The sequence below is a fragment of the Gracilinanus agilis genome, chromosome 1 (assembly GCF_016433145.1).
Source record: "Gracilinanus agilis isolate LMUSP501 chromosome 1, AgileGrace, whole genome shotgun sequence".
Lineage (NCBI taxonomy): Eukaryota > Metazoa > Chordata > Mammalia > Didelphimorphia > Didelphidae > Gracilinanus > Gracilinanus agilis.
In genome coordinates this window covers 85,879,527-85,896,479 of record NC_058130.1, presented here as the reverse complement: position 1 = coordinate 85,896,479, position 16,953 = coordinate 85,879,527, and the positions used below count along the sequence as shown (strand labels likewise).

The following is a 16,953-nucleotide window of genomic DNA, read 5'->3' as shown; positions in this document are numbered from 1 at the left end:
TAAAGAGTAAGCTCTCTGTCACTAGAGGTCTTCAAACCAAAGATCAATGACCACTTGTCAAGGATATTGCAGAGAAATTTCCTGCACAATGGCAGGTTAATTTGGATGCCCTCCAAAGTTCCCTTTAGTTCTGAGATTCTATGATTATCAAGGCTCTAAGATTTGAATATTGTGGGGTTCTATGAATCTGAGATTCTTCATCCAAATTGGCTCTGGATAAAGTCCTGGTCAGGTATCCTTCCTCCCTCCATGGCTGACTGTACTTCATTATGCCATTCAGTTAAGCACACACTCACCACTTTCCCTCAAGAAATGAGAGGCAATGACACAAAACCCTAATGGACTCATGGCCTCTATTTTATAGCATCTCCCAGCCTGGCCCAAAGGATCAGCTCTTGGCTGGTGAGAAAGAAGGGGGAAAATACATGTTTTTTATTGTCTATGATGTTTTTCCATCTTTTAAGGAATGTTCCAGGGACCAGCACAGCAATCTTGGCATTGAGGCACTTTCTCCTCCATCTTGGTAATCCACCACAAATTTTCTGTGATACACACAAGTACACACATTAACACAGAGCTTGTCAGAAAACTCTTAACCAACTTTCTGATAGTTTTATTTTTCTAGTGATCTGTGTTTTAAATTTTTCAATTATCTGTAGTTTTTTAAAAAATCATATTTTAAATGTTCATATTTTGATGAATAATTAATAAATGGCCATATTTAAAATTTTATATTTCATATTTTAATGTTCAGATTTTAATTAATACATGTTTATATTTTAAATATTTATATTTAATTATTTTATTTTCTTTCTTTTTATGTTTCCAATTATCTTTATAGCTTGCTTTTTCTCTCACAATTGGTTTGAATTAATTATTTTCAGTGATTGGTTTGTTTTCCATTTACCTGTGAATTTTAGATCATTTGTGGGTCTTAGATCATATGTAGATTGATATCATTTGTAGATTTAGATCACTTGTGTATTTAGATTACTTATAGTTTTGGATTATCAATAGGATTGGGTTATCTGTAGACTCTGATTATTTGTGGGTTTGTCTAAATGGGCCCTTTATTGGCTCTGATTATTAGGAACTAACTGTACCATTTAAAAGGTTGCCATAATGGCTCTGAGTACTAGCCTTATGCTTAGGCCTAAAATGTCTCAGTTTTTTTCTAGATGGCAAGCGAAGGAATAATTAATTGATGAAATAAAATTTGGGCAAGTTCTCTGGTCTCGTCAATGCTTACTTGGTCATTGTATATGTATTTCCCATTACTTTCAGCTCCAACTTGTTGTTTGCTAAGGAACTGCAGTACAAATCCTGGTAAAACTGACCTGGAAAAAGCAGTCAGAGAATGCGTCAGATGAAGAGGTAGGGAAACACAGATGAAGACAGAGCTGGAGAGGGAGACAGACAGACAGATAGACAGAAAGAGACAGAGACAGAAACAGACAGAGAGAGAATAATAGAAACAGTTATAGGAACAGAGGGGAAAGCATTGAAAGGGAGAAAACCATAAAAACAGATCCACGAACACAGAGAAAAATGGAGAGCCAGAGACACAGAAAGAGAGGCAGAAAGAGCAAGAAATAGGAAAGAATAGAAGCAGAGAAAGACGAAGAAAGAATGAAATAGAAAGGAAGAAGAGACAGAAAGAAATAGAGAGGACGGGACCAAGAAAGAGTCAAAGAAGGAAAAATAATTCAGTCTTTAAAACAAAAATGCAGCTCAAGTATGAACCTAGAAGGAAAGAAGGATGTGGTCAGAATGTGGAGGGGGATGGCAGGAGGGTGAGCAGGATCACAGTAGGAATGGACAGAGAAAAGGGGATGTTTATAGAAGGAGATAATTGGGGATGGACATAGGAGTAGGGAACTGTATGTATGTGTGTATGAGAGGTGGGAAAATTGATCAAAGAAGAGGTCAGGGAGGCATGAGGAACTGTGAACAGGGCCAGAGAGGAGTCCATCAACTTATCTAGGGAATTTGAAGAGATGGGAGTTGGGAGTGAGATATTCACAGTAGTGGAGGACTGTCGGCATAGTTAGAGAGTAGGGATAGACAGAGGGATAGAAGAAGAGATGATCAGAGCAGGGGAATGATGATAAGGATGACAAAGGGAGAAATGGAAGGAAGGGTGGTAGGTTGAATGGACAATGAGGTGGGGAATGCTCTGAAGGGTGGAGAGTGTTTAAAGGGAGAGATGGTTATAGAGGGGAACATTCAGAAGGGAAATGGTCAGAAAAGAGCATAGTCAGGAGGTGAGTTGGTTATGAAAAAAAATGATGTTGATCAGAGACATAGTTGGGCAGGGATCCATGGGGAGCTGTGAACAGGGTCCAGCTCATACCAAGGACCCCACTGACTTTCTCAGAGAAGTATCCTGGATCCAATAGAAAGAGCCGGAGTTCAGGAGTGAGATTATTCAAGGACACCAGGCCGATGGTGACTTTTTGTGGGGCCCTGAGCATCAAGACACGATTTTCCAAGGTCATCTTTAGCCTGTAGAAAAATCAAGCCATGAGCAAGGAAGATAGGCACAATTCCAAGTCTGGAGATCAGAATGGGATTCCCCTGCCTCTCAAGTGTAAAATAAGCAGATTTGATAACAAACCTCAGTGTCCAAGATTTCCACAGGAGTTTATAGATCTTTAACATGGTGACTTAGGAGATGGGGCTGGCTAAAATTTCTTCCTCTTTTCTCTAATGTTACAATCTTCCCCCCTGCCCTACTCCCAACTCCAGTCACCCCTCAGTCAACTGGGCTTCACTACTGCTAGTACTAAGTACTTCTAGCTCTAGTCTCCCCCCACCTCCACCCTGCCCCCATTCATCCTGAGTTTGTGAAGTATTGGGTTAAGAGACAGATCACTGGACTTGGAATCAGGAGACTTGAGCTGAATCTTGGTTGACATGCACAAGTTGTTTAATTTTGAGCAAATTTTAATCTCTCTGAATATCAGTTTGCTTATGTACAAAGCTCTGTAATAAGAGATACAAGAAGCCTTAGTACTAAGGTTACCTAAGTAGAGAAATAACTGGCTAAACAAACTTGTAAATTCTAAACTGGATCCTTAACCACATCACCTACCATCCAGATCCCATTTAACATGAGCCATGATTTAATTGGGATTTAGAGTTCCATTTTCTACCCATTCCTTCCTCCACCAATGGACTCTTGTCCTCAGATCTGCCACTAACTTGCTACATGACCTTGGGAAAGCCCCTTCACTTTTCTGCATCATAGATACTTTCTTTTTAAAAGAGGGTCAAACAGGATAATCTCTAATGTTCTTTCTAGCTCTAAATCCATAATTTTATGGCCCTTCCCTCACAGACAGCTGAACAATGGAGACTAATTGATTCTTCTCTAGGATAAGAGGCATCAGTAGAGATGGGAGAAGGAAGAGGAAAGAAGCCCAATCAAGGTCAGTCCAGAACACTAGGCAGCAGCCAGAATGACTTACCCATTTAGCCCAAAGTAAAATGCTCTGTGCCATTGGAAAGAGTTACTTTTTCTTTCTTGACCATGACCACGAATCACCGCTATATTGTTCTGGGTCACATACACCTGTACTTCAGGAGACCTGTAGCTCACCTGGATCCAGGAAAATGTATCCATAAAGTCCTTATACTTGCCAGTCACCTCAATTCCTAGAAACCCATAGGAGCAGAAAGGTTAAGATCAGGACCTAGGATAGCAACAAGTCCAATTTTCTCTACTAGCCTTCCTCCAGCAAGCCTTTCTCAGTGAATTCATCCTATCTTGTTCAGACTCTGGACTTTGCCCCTGCCTGGACTTTACAATAGTCCTATTGGTCCTTTTGACTCAAGTCTTTCTCTTTTACAATCTAACTTTCATACATCTAGGTAGTGAGTAGAGCAAAGGATAAGAGTTCAGAAGAACTGAGTTTAAATCCTACTTCAAATACTGACTGGTGTGTGACCCTGGACAAGTCATTTAAATCACTTGTGACTCAGTTTCTTCATCTATAAAATGGGGCTAAAAACAGTACTTGCTTAACCTTGTCAGGATCAATTGAATTCACATATGTAAAGCATTTTGTAAATCTTAAGACACTATAGAAATGCTATTATTATTATTATTACTATTATATAGCTACCAAACTGATTTTCCTAAAGTACAAATCTCACCTTGTCACTACCCCATGCAATAAACTCCAATGGCTCCCTGTTGCCTCTAGGATCAAATGTAAATGCCTTCGTTGGGCATTTAAAGTCTTTAACAATCTGGCCCTACTCTTCTTTTAAACCTTATAGTACATTATTCTCCTTCATCCACACTATAGACTTTTTGCTGTTGTGTACTCATCACTCTTGCTTCAGCAGAGGTTGTCCCCCCACATCTGGAAGTACTCCCTCCTCACCTCCGTCTCTCAGAACCCCATGTTTCCTTCAAGATTTACCTTATGGAAAGGAGAGCTTTTGTGATTGCCCCCTCCCACTTGATAGCACCTTATTTCCCTAATCACTTTGTACTGATTTTGTTAAATGAAACAAGGATACATGATATCTCTCTAGTTATATACTATGAGAACTTTGATGATAAAGCTAGTTTTACTTTTGTCTTTGTATCTGCAGTGCCTCAAACTATCCTTCATACATGATTAGTCCTTAATAAATACTTTTTTAATTGATTGATTAAAAGGTCTGGTGAGATTAACTCCACCCAGCCGTGACTATACCTTTTAAATGCATTCCTTCAGTTCTCACAGGCTTAGTCTATACTCTTTAGCTAGAATCTTAAACTTTAACTGTATGTGTGTCTTATCTCCCCAGTAGATGAGGGACTCCCTAATTTAAATGTGTAGATGGTTTCTTAAGTCAGAGGGTCCCTCCTGAATGATTCTCTGTTCCTAGTCCTTTGTTAAACCACATTGTGGGGGATGCAGGGGAGAAAAAGATCCTGACCCTCACATTTGGAAGTTCCCAGTCTTGGAGAAACAGGAGAGGAGCAGAGTCTTAGCCTTGACTTGGGAACAATCTTGGGGAAACAGAACCATAGGTAGCAAAGAAGGAATATCACAAGATTTTTCAGTGAGATGAGAAATTTTGCAGATCACTGATTGAGTGGGGAGGATTTGGTAAAAAACAAAAGTGTAAGGGTGTGTGTGTTGGGTTCTTACCTTGTACTGGATCAGAGATCAGACTCAGTGATCTATAGGGTGATCCCTTGATATCCACACACAAGAACTCTTTGCTGTCAGCATTTGGGGTGATCAGTGCCAACATGAAGTGAGGGGCCCTTTCCTTTGATCTGAAAGATTCTGTCGAAGAAACAGAGGTAGGAGACGCTTCTTCTAAAGAAGATAACCGGGGCTCTAAGGAAAAAAGAAGGAATAACAACCACTCACATATATATTATACATTTGCATGTATCCTTAAGCTTTATTTATTTATTTGTTTGTTTTTAAGCAGCCTTACCTTCCATCTTAGAATCAATACTAAGTACTGGTTCCAAGGCAGAAGAGAGTAAGGGGTAAGTGGTTGGGGTCAAGTGACTTGCCAAGGTAACACAGCTGGGAAATATCTGAGACCACATTTGAACCCAGGACCTCCCATCTCCAAATCTGGCTCTCAATCCACTAAGCCACCTAGCTGCCCCCTTTAATTAAATTTTGTAAAGCACTTTCTTCCCAACAGCCCATGATGTAGGTAGTTCAAATATTACCATTATTTTCATTTTATAGATGAAGAAACTGATATTCAAAGAAATCATGCCCTGACAAAGATTACGTAACTAGGAAGAGAGAGTTGGTTTTATATTTCACACACACACACACACACTCACACACACACACACACACACACACACACACCCTTCTCCCCATGTCTTTGCTACAAGTTCTATAACTACAAGGGGATAATTAGATTTTTAAAAATGCGTCGACAAGATTGTCTCTTTTTTTGAAATTTTTTTTTGATCCTTTGCATCAAAAGGAGGAAAATTGAGATTGGTCAACCATACAAGTCAATCATGCTTCTGGAAACTTTAAATGGCTGGATGGAGTTCAGCAGTAGACCAGCCCCGCAGTGAAGCAATCAAGGAGTGGACTCACACCTGTACTAGACATCAACCAGGGACTGGAGGAAGTGAGCCCAGATGGAGTGTTCCACATCATCTTCTCCTCACTCCCAACCTCACTGATTATGCTATCAGACTGGACATCCAAACATGGTCATCCCACAGACAAACATGGGCACAAAAGAATGCCACCTGAGAGGGGAAGCAATTTAGGAGTGTGACCTCTCATAACAGAAGTGTGGAGGCTATGGACTCTGGAAAGGCCTTGACCCTCAGGGCCCAGCAGAGAGGTACCCAAAAGGGGAGCTCAAAAGGACCCTTCAAAGGGAGATGAAGAACACCAAAAACCAAGGGTTATGTCTTTGCCACATGTGTTCTCTACACATGTGACTCACTTAAGTTGTATTTAAGTTCAAGGCTATTCTTGTGTGTCCATTAGAAGAGTGTGTCCCTGGTTTAAGAGGGACATTTTACACTAACTTTTTTCTATATTTTCCTAGTAAATCTCTTTTCTTTGTTTCTTTCTTTGTTTCTTCCTTTCTAAATTGAAACTCTTGCCTTCTGACTTAATATCAGTTCTAAGGCAGAAGAGTGGCAAGGGCTAGGCAACTGGAGTTAAGTGACTTGCTAGGAAGTGTCTGAGACCAAATTTGAACCCAGATCCTCCCAATTCCAAGCCTGATACTCTACCCACTGTGCTACTTACTTGCACCTGCAAATCCCTTTTCTGAACATTAATGGAGTCCAGTTGACTGAGTGATCATGGAGAAAGACACAGCAATGCACTAAGGAGGTACAATACTATATAAACTCCATAGAATGATAGGAATAGTAATCCACTTGGGATCCTGACCCACAGAGGCAAGTTGTCTAGGGTAGGAAGAAACCTCAGAGGAGATTTAGTTTTGCATTAAATATCAGAGCCAAGATTTGGACATAGTCTATAAACCTAATGCTTTTTCTACTACACTATACTGGGAGGAAGTTGGAGAGGAGGTAGAGGATTATTACATGAGCAAGAGGCAAGGCCTGTCCTGGGGAAACCTAGGACCTAGGGAAGAGAACTTCAGAGGATTTCTTCCCCAGAAGCCAGCCCTAGGTCGTCTTCCCCAGAGTATAGAAGAAAGGGAGAGAGAGGAATTTCTTAGTCTCCTCAGAATAGTTCAGCTAGCTCCAGGTAGGATTTCTTCTAACTTCTCTTCAAACCATTTTCCCCAAAACCCCATCCTCACCCTCACCCCACCAGATGAACTCACCCAAAGCAGGTGGTGACCGTCTTGGTTCAGTTGGCTGCTGAATCATGATCCTCTTTCTTTGAAATCTCAATCTGCCTGCAGGAAGGTGACTAGGAGTCAGAAGATCCAGGTTCTTTCTAATTTTGCCTGTTAGTACTTCACTCATTTTGTTCATTCCTCTCCACCACTAAATCACTAAGTCACTATCTGGCTTTTGTTGAATTACTACTACTACTACTACTACTACTACTACTACTACCTGCTCCTTCTCTCTCTCTCTCTCTCTCTCTCTCTCTCTCTCTCTCTCTCTCTCTCTCTCTCTCTCTCTCCTGAATGACTAAACAACAATAATGTTGTCCGGGTAGAGGAGTTAGTCTATATCTGAGGATATACTCATTCTGGGGATGGAGTGAGGGATTAGTCTGGTGTCAGAGTTAAGAATCAGTCTGGGGGCAGTGGTCAGCCCTCAATATGTGATTGAAATTAGTGTTTGGGTCTGACAATTTAGGATTCTTTTTTTGAATGTAGGATTCTTAACCTGAGGTCTAAAAACATTTTTTAAAAAATTATTTTTATAATTTTGTTTTAATATAATTGATTTACTTTGTAATCTTGGTGTTTTATTTTATGGTTTTAGGGGAAGGGAAGGGAAAGGAAGGGAATGAAATGAACATTCATACAGAACCTATATTAATCTCCTTTGGTCCTCATAACAACACTATGAGATAGGTACTATTATTAACATCATTTTACAGTGGAAAAAACTGAGGCAAACAGAGTTTGTGATTTGTCCGAGGTCACCTAGCTATTAAGTATTTAAGGCTTGATTTAAACTTAGGTCTTCTTGACTCTACACCTATCTCTATCCACTGGGTCACTTAGCTGCCATGAGTTCATAGGTTTTGTCAGATGGCCAGAGCCATGACAGATACAAGGAGTCAAGCTCTTCTCTGGGGCTTAATTGGCAGAGGCATGTGAGCATGGTAGGGGATCAGTCTGTGGCCAAAGTGAGAGAGCAAGATCAAAGCTTGGTCTTGGGGATGGAGTTAGGGAAAATCTGAAGTTAGATGATGTCTGATGAAGATGAAGTCTGAACTTCATCAAAGGTTGAGGTTGGGATTTCTTAGTTTGTGGGCATGATGGAGAGAACCAGTTGGTAACTATGGCAAGGGAACAAGATCAGGGCTCATATTGGAATGTGGTCTTTAAAACTGGTGTGGTTTGGGGTCAGTCTGTGTCACAAGCTCAGCCTGTGGCCGAGGTGCCACTGTACATGGCCATGGTCCTGGGGAGCTGGTGGTCAGGGTGAAGGGGCTCCACTTGGTGTTCAGTGTGGCACTGAAGTAACAGCAGAGTGCATGCTTTCAGTTTAGGATGTTGTGTGTGGTCATAGTAAGGTGGGGAAAGAGAGGCCATCTGGGTCCAGGGTTAAGGTTCTTTCTATGGCCGAGGTGCCACTGTATATGGCCATGGTCCAGTCTACAGGCAAGGTCAGGAGTTAGTCTGGGTCCAGGCCAAGGCTCAGTCTATGGTTGGATGATGGTTTGGTTCAGGGTTGGACTAGGGTTTAATTTGTGAGGATGTGGGAATGTCTGTTCTCGGCTTTATCCTGTGACCAGAAATAGGATTCAGTTTAGGTCTAGGGGTTAGGGGGTCATTCTATGGTCTCTGGGCAGAATTAGAGGTCATCTTGGGCTGGAATTAGGTGTAAGTATGGGGCCACCATTACCGGAAATCAAACTTTACCTGGTCTGGTTTGTTCAATTTTCAGCTTTTCATGATCTGAAGCAAAGAGAGAGATATCAACACTTGGATAAGAACTTCTTCTGTATTACCCATAGTCCCCATTAAGCTTCTCTTAAGTAAGTGGAAAGAGAATGACTGAAGCTTCAGAGTAACACCAAACCACATCCATCTATCAAGAGTTTGGCTGCTTTTGTCCACAGAGGGAGGGAAAGCTGAAGTTCTTGATGGGATATAATAGACATAGGCAGGAGCTTTGATGGACAGGGGAGTGTAAACCCTCAGCTGGACACACAGGGGTTTCAGAGGAGTATGGAGTGAGAAAGGTCAAGGACTGAAAAAGTCTGGTCAGAGCATAGCAGCTCCTCTGGACTCACTCTCCAAACTCATACTGAACTTTAAAGAAAGCTGAAAGCTGAAGAAAATGACCTCTTGTCTGCTCAGGGTTCTAGGGGTAACACCAATGGCTTAGGGTTTCTCTGGTTCATGAGTCTTCATGGTATGCTCTGAATTGATTATTGGCCAGAGTTAATTAGATTTTAGAAGGAATCCTTCCTAAGCAGGCACAGCAGGGGCATTTGGTACAAACCCTCCCTCAACCTGGAACCATAGGTGTAATATCATTTCTGCTATGCAAAATGGAGAGCAGGATGATTGACATAGGCCAGGGGCACAGTCTCCCACAAATATACTGAGGGTCAGTGAAGAGAATGGGTAATAAATGTTAAGTACCACAGAACTGAAATATAAATGTAGAGAAAATATATTGCCAAAAGGTAAACTCACAATTCCTGGTTACTAAAAGCTCTTTCTTGGGTGTATATCTGGTATCCTTTTATGATCCAAAGGGACCATGCTCTTTAAAATTGCTTCCCCTGCCCAAGTAGCTTTCTCTACATTTATTTGTTCTCAGTACATCTTTGATGTGTCTCTTTCTTCTCCTCACTGGATTCGTTCATTTTTTTAGCCCTTACCTTCTGTCTTAGTACCAATTCTTAGACAGAAGAGTGGTAAGGACTGGATAATAGGAGATTAAGTGACTTTTCCAGGGTTTCACGGCTGAGACCAAGTTTGAACCCAGGATCTCCTGATTCTGGGCTTGGTGCTCTATCCATTATGCTCCTTAGCTGGCCTGGATTCATTGTTTTTTCTTTTTAAAGCCTTACCTTCTGTCTTAGATTCAATATTGTGTATTGGTTTCAAGGCAGAAGAGAGGCAAGGGCTAGGCAATGGGGGTTAAGTGACTTGTCCAGGGTGACACAGTTAGGGAATGTCTGAGGCCACATTTGAACCCAGGAACTCCCATTTCTAGACCTGGCTCTCAATCCACTGAGTCACCCAGCTGTCCCCTATTAATTGGTTTTGCTGATTTTTCCTTCATCATTTGTTAATGAGCAATTCTCTAAGGAGTCACTGTAGGAAGGGCAACAAAGAAGTAAAAATTCCTTCCTTTCAACAAGAACATTCTCTCTCATGCATCTGGGCCATCACTAGAACTTGAAGTTTTCGATTATTAATCTACTTTGCCATTGGAATGACTTCTATTGAAACTCTTCCAGCTATTAAAAACGGTCTGTTTGGGGGCAGTTGGGTGGCTCAGTGGATTGAGAGCCAGGCCTAGAGGTGAGATATCCTGCTTTCAAATCTGGCCTCAGATACTTCCTAGCTCTATGACCCTGGGCAAGTCACTTACTCCCATTGCCTAGCCCTTACCACTCTTTTGCCTTGGAACCCATATACAGTATTGATTCTAAGGTGGAAGATAAGGGTTTAAAAGAAAAAAAAAAGAGCTGTCTATCTGGGCAACCAATCAGATATGCTCTTCTTTACCAATCAAAGAGACTGACTCCTTACAGAGAAACCGCAGGTCATGAGCTATTGTATTTATACAATTAAAACTTCATAATGTCCTTACTCTGATTATATTACATTCATTGAAGTGGAGTATAAGAACAACACTTTTGCACTGTATCTCTAGTTAAGCATTTATTGTCCTTAGCAAATCAACTGAATGCTTTTGGCAACATCCAGAGTCCCAAATTCTGGATATCCCTAGCGACTTAGAAAAGTTCAAGCATCGTCCTTTCTTGGTGCCTTATAAAAAAGAGTCTCAGGAAAAGTCTAGGTGGGACAGTTTATGAGCCAATCTGGAAATTAAATTTTACTTCCAAATATATGTCGACACAATTGAATAAACAGATGTGATTTTGTGAGATTCTCATAGTTTACTGGCTATTGTGGCATTTGTAAAAGGCCTTCCCAGCTCTCAAACTGCTAATGAAAACAAAGTTACCTTGAGGGCAGGGGCTGTCTTTTGCTTCCCTTTTATATTCCCAGTACCTAGGACAGCACCTGGCACAGGGTAGGCACTTAAGGAAAGTTGATCAAATTGAATTGAAAAAGAAGGGGGAAAAAACCAATCCAAATGGAGTTCCTAACTCATGTCTTACTAGAAAAAAAAATTAACTTAAAAGGAATCAAACTACAGAAAAGTCCCAAAGAAAAGTGGAGATCCTTTAAAAAAAGATTATTAGAAGTTAATTTTTTGGTTTTTCTGGGTTAGAAGATAAATATTATCCTAGGGATCTTGAGTCTATAAGTATCTGTAGTGGCAATGGTTGCATCTATAACTAAGAGTCTTGGCTGAGGACAAACTCAATAGACTGAGGAATCTCAGTAGAGGAATTGAAAAAGCTTCAGGATTCTATAAGAATAACAACTCTAAGAGCCCAGAAGAGAGATACATCTGATGGGAACTTCATGAGCGTTCCACAAAGGAAGAAAAGGACTTTCAGTAAACAAGAACAGTGAGTTTACTCATTGGTCACTTGAGTTCTCCAAATTTGAACCCACTATCCCCAGGATCCTTGTATGTGCAAGGAAGGAATATTTAAGAGGGGAGCACTGCTGTTATACCCTCTCAGTAAATAATTCTTTTTGAAAAACCTAAATGATGTCAATTGGTAGATTGATCTGGAGGAACACACCAGATCAGGGCTCAATGAGCAATGGGATTAGAAACCTCAACCTCTCCAGAATCCTGACAAGAAGAATAATCGCCGCCTTTTGGAGAAACAACCTACCAGCACTAGTGGGAACTGAGGAAGTAGCCCTGGAAAGGGGCGTTAGAACCACAATGCCATAGATTTAATTAGAGGTAATTGAGTCCAACCTCTACAGAGGATTTAAGTGAAATGCTCATGCTCACAGAGCTAGTAAACATCTGGAGACAGAATTTGAATTTAGGTCTTCTTGGCTCCAACTCAAGTGCTCTTCCCACTAGGTTATGATGTCTTAGCCCCAGAACCAAAAAGTACTCCATATACTGCTCACCTATTTCCACAGGCTTCTCAGCCAACTGAGGCTGGTCTTGGTCCTTAGGTTTGTTGACTATCATATTTACGAATGGAGTGAGAAAGTTGAAATTCAGGGACAGGTTCACGGCTCTGGCCTCCAGGCGCTGAAGTTCAGACCCTGAGGCTAAAACACTGATAATCAGATCTGTTAGCACTCAACCAGAAGAGGTTCCACCTCCCTCCATCTATGTATCCAGTTTTTCTGCTCCTTCCAGCCCCAGTGGGATTTTTAGTTCTACAGTTCAGAGTCTAAAACTATTGCCCCTTTCCCATCTTGTCCAGGCTATAACAAATCTAACAAAGGCAAAGGCAAAGGCAAGTTCGGTGATGCTTGATTTTGAAATTTTTTTTTAAAATTTTAAAACCCTTATCTTCCATCTTATAATCAACACTATTTATTGTGTGTTGGCAGAAGAGCAGTAAGGGCTAGGCAATGGGGGTTAAGTGAGTTGCTTAGAGTCATGCAGCTAGGAAGTATCTGCGGAACCCAGGACATCCCATCTCCAGTCCTAGCTTTCTATCCACTGAACCACCTAGCTGCCCCTTGACAATGATGCATAATAACAGGCGAAAGAGTTCTCTCCTTACTTCTTAGGTCGCTGTAAATGGGTATGTGTATATGGATGAACCAACTGAGACTCGGAGAGACTACAGGATCACACAGACAAGGGCCACTCACACTTTCTCCTGTAGCTGCTGGATGGTCAAGTATGCCCACAGGCGCTCCAGGAAGCTGTGAGAAATGTTCTTTCCCCTCTGGAAGTCTTTCTCCTCGTTCGTAGTATTCACTTCTATTTGGAAAGTGAAGGTCTGGTTGCTCTGAATAGATGGAAGATGTGGATTTAAGCCAAGTATTTGCCTGGAGCTATCCCAGAATATTGTAGGATCCCTCCCAATGGATGAGGCAGCCTAAATCCCACAGCTCCATGTTAGGTCTCATGCTTTTGCTGATGAATGATAGATCTTGTTTCATCATTTGGAGTTCTTCTTATTATTTTTAAACCTTTACCTTCTGTCTCAGAATTGATGCTTAGTATTGATTCCAAGGCAGAAGAGTGATAAGGGCTAAGCAATTGGGCTCAGGGTCGCATAGCTAAGAAGTGTCTGAGGCTAGATTCAAACCCAGGACATCTTATCTCCAGGCCAGGCTCTCCATTCACTGAGCCACCCAATCAACCTCATTTGGAGTTATAAAAATTTATAAAATATAAAACATTGTGCATATCTATCTTCCATAGGATCACAGGATTGGGAGCTAGAAGAGAATGTCAGAATTCTCTACTACAACTTGAAAAAACAGGTAAATTGACTCACCAGGTCACACACATCCTAAAATAACAGTCGGCCAGTTAGCATTTATTAAGTGCCTGTCATATGTGAGGCACTGGACTAAGTGCTAAAGAGACAAAGAAAAGGACAAATTTCTTTTCCCACTGCAAAAAACCTCTCCAGTTTCTTTGGACCTTAAAATGATTCCAAACACCATCAGCTTCATTTCTTCTTTCTCTGTTCCTCTCCTCTTTTCCATAATACATTTGCCTTTCTGTATATTTCTTTTCCTGATTCTCCTAAACACTAATAGGTTTTGAGCATTTCTGCTCACTCAAAAGCCTTCAGTACCACCATGTATAACATTTACTTATATATCACATAAAAATAAATATATATATAACATTTACTTATATATTATATATTACCATATATAATGTACATAAATATCTATAACATTTACATGTATGGTATATAAATTTAATACATAATATTTACTCATATTAATGTATATAAACAAATATATAACATTTACTTATACATATATAAATATTACATATATATTTACTTATTTGTGTACTTATTTACTTATACGTGTACTGTTTTCTCCCATTTAGGAGGCAAGTCAGCTGAAGGCAGGAACTATTTCTTTTTTGGTTTTCTCTCCTTAGTGGCTAGCATAATCCCTGGCCCATAGTAAGCCATATATAAATGCTTATTGACCCGGAGTGCACTGAATTCACAGGAATGCTAGTCTGGCCCTGAATCCTTCTCTACTCGTACTACACAGGTCCCCTGGCTCTCAGGCTAAAGCTCTCCCAACTTCAAGGTTTTCTGGGTCTCACTCACAGACTTGCCCCTGACATGGGCTGATGGCAAATCCTGGACCTGGGGCTTGAGCTTCCCAGCCACCACTAGCTCGGAGCCCTTGAAGAAGACCCCGAAGCTGTCTTTCGTGAGCAGTTCCACGGCATCGTCTGGGTACTGGAACTCCACTTTGGTCAGCAGCGGGTTGGCCACCTCCTGGTAAAAGTCCTTGGGGTGGGGGGAAGTGGTTAGGGCAAAAGGAGGTATGGTGGGTAAGGCAGCTGCCTGGGACCTGCGGTCATTAGAGCTAGAAAAGGTTTTAGAGACCATCTAGCCTAACTCCCTCATCAGACGTAAAAGAAAAGTGAAGCCCTTTGAGAAGAAAGGCTATGTCCAAGGTCACATAGGAACTGAGAGGCAGATTCTAATCAAGGTTCTGGGGGTTCCTCATTTCTTCTTTAATTCCTCCATCCCTCCAGTGCCTGGCCTAGTATCCCACATATTGAGGGTATCCACAGTCAAGAGGTCTCCCCATGGGATCCCATGAGTGGTCAGTTGGTACCTGGAGCTGTAGTTCAGCATCTAATCCCTCAAAGATGTGCCGGGCCATCCCGCCATTGTCCAAGGCCAATCTCTCCAGGAAAACATAGTTGATATCAAAGCCAAAACCCAGGCAGAAGAGATGGTATCGGCCCCTGATGGCTGCCTTCACATTCTCATGAATCTTTTGCAATTTCGTCTCTCCTATAGCAACACAGGCCAGGGATGAGACAGACAAGAAAGAGAAAGAGAAAAACAGAGACAGACACACAGATGTATAGGGATGGAGGCAGAGATTTAGATAGAGGAATAGATAAGAAATTTCTTGCATGCTTACTATAGGCCATGAACTGTGCTAATAGAAATAAATATCAGTTATCTGTTAATTATACATTATATTTTATATTTATATTTTATACATAAGAGAACATAAGAGACTCGTAGGATGTGAGAGCTGGGAAGGTCCTAAGGAATCATGGACTCCAATCTCCACCTGGATGAGAATTTCTTTATAGTACTATCCCCAACCCCCAGCCAGTTATGGTGTCCAAAAATCATATAGTGAAGCTGGGGTCCCCAAAAGACAAAACACTTATCTAGGGTCACACAGAAAATTAGTGAGATTGGCTGACATCCTTGGCTGCCTGGCTCCCTGGCTGTCATAATGGCACCTCTGAGGAGAACCTACTCCAGGCTCTTACCAACTTTTGTCTGTGGCCTTCTCTGACCACTCAAGCCCATACTGATAGCTCTCTTCTGGGGTCTTCCAAGGGGGCTTAACAATAGAATCACATAAGCCAGGTCTTCAATTTGTTCCCAGGTGCTTCTTGCCTCCTCACCCCAATATCAGAGTCTCCATCTGTTTCTCCTCTGCCTTTCCTAGACTTTAATGCAGGTCTAGGGTCAGCTCATCTATGTTTTCCCCAAATTGTTTTCCTTCTATCCTAGGAAAGAGTCCCCAGAAAAGGAGCCCCAGGGCACACACACGCTTTAAGGATCCCTGAGTGGTTGGTGACCAAGGAGAAGGAGTCCTCCCCACCCCTACCTCACCCTCAGTGGAATCTCCATCTGTGAGCAAGATGATCATGGAGACGCTTCCTTCTGGCAGTTCCTTCTTCTTATTGCTCTCATCCAGCATACTCACAGCAGCCAGGACCGCTCCATTGACATTTGTTACTGGGGAAAGAAATCTTCTTACACCTGCCTTAGCTTTGATACCCACCGAGACAGGGGGAGGATGTGATGCTTGAGAGGAAGAGAGGGTTGGAGGCTTGTCCAGGGACAGAGTGAAACGTCAAGTAAGATTCAAGGGCAAAGCAGAAAGGGAAGGAGATTAGAATCTGTGGTCAGAAAGGGTGGTGGTGGGGTCAAGGTTAGAGAAAACTAGCTCAATAACTTTCCTGAACCACCAAACACAGGCCTGAATCAATGGCCAGATCAGTTGAGATTCCCATCCAGATTCTATACAGATTGGCTGGCCAGTCTAGCCTAGTTTGAGGCAGGAAGTTCTGAGTATGTGGGTACCAAGAGTGGAGAGTAGATTATTGATTGGTAGATTTAAAATTGTTTTTTCCTAAAACCCTTACCTTCCATCTTAGAATTAATACTAAGTATTGGTTGTAAGACAGAAGAATGGTAAAGACCAAACAAGTGGGGTTAAGTGACTTGCCCAGGGTCACACCACTAGAAAGTAACTGAGGTCACATTTGAACCTGGGACCTCCCATCTCTAGGTCTGGTTCTCTATCCATTGAGCCACCTACCTACCCCTTGATTGTCTTTTTAGTGAGGTTCCAATGGGAATGGGGACAAGAAAATACCAATGTTTTTCTTCATAGCTACCCAGTAGCCCTGTTTTTTACCAGTTTTCTGTCTTCCCCATATAGATTCTCCAGAAATCCTCATCTAAACAGTGCTGCTAGGATCCATGAGGCCAGCCCCACTGCCCACCCCCT

General features: G+C 41.6%; 1 protein-coding gene across 1 annotated transcript in view; it reads right to left on the bottom strand.

Moving 5' to 3' along the window:
* Positions 1-336: 336 nt before the first annotated feature.
* Positions 337-16,953, bottom strand: part of ITIH4 (inter-alpha-trypsin inhibitor heavy chain 4) — a 32,788-nt gene continuing 16,171 nt past the window's right edge. Inside the window, exons 9-20 of the mRNA XM_044673106.1 lie at positions 16,050-16,175; positions 15,022-15,203; positions 14,502-14,687; positions 13,063-13,202; positions 12,361-12,515; positions 9,031-9,066; positions 7,306-7,380; positions 5,151-5,345; positions 3,471-3,657; positions 2,354-2,505; positions 1,250-1,337; positions 337-542 (exon numbers count right to left, since the gene is read on the bottom strand). Of these exons, the coding sequence (XP_044529041.1) occupies positions 440-542; positions 1,250-1,337; positions 2,354-2,505; positions 3,471-3,657; positions 5,151-5,345; positions 7,306-7,380; positions 9,031-9,066; positions 12,361-12,515; positions 13,063-13,202; positions 14,502-14,687; positions 15,022-15,203; positions 16,050-16,175 (1,625 nt within the window). The 3' untranslated portion in view covers positions 337-439. The remainder of the gene's footprint in view (positions 543-1,249; positions 1,338-2,353; positions 2,506-3,470; positions 3,658-5,150; positions 5,346-7,305; positions 7,381-9,030; positions 9,067-12,360; positions 12,516-13,062; positions 13,203-14,501; positions 14,688-15,021; positions 15,204-16,049; positions 16,176-16,953) is intronic.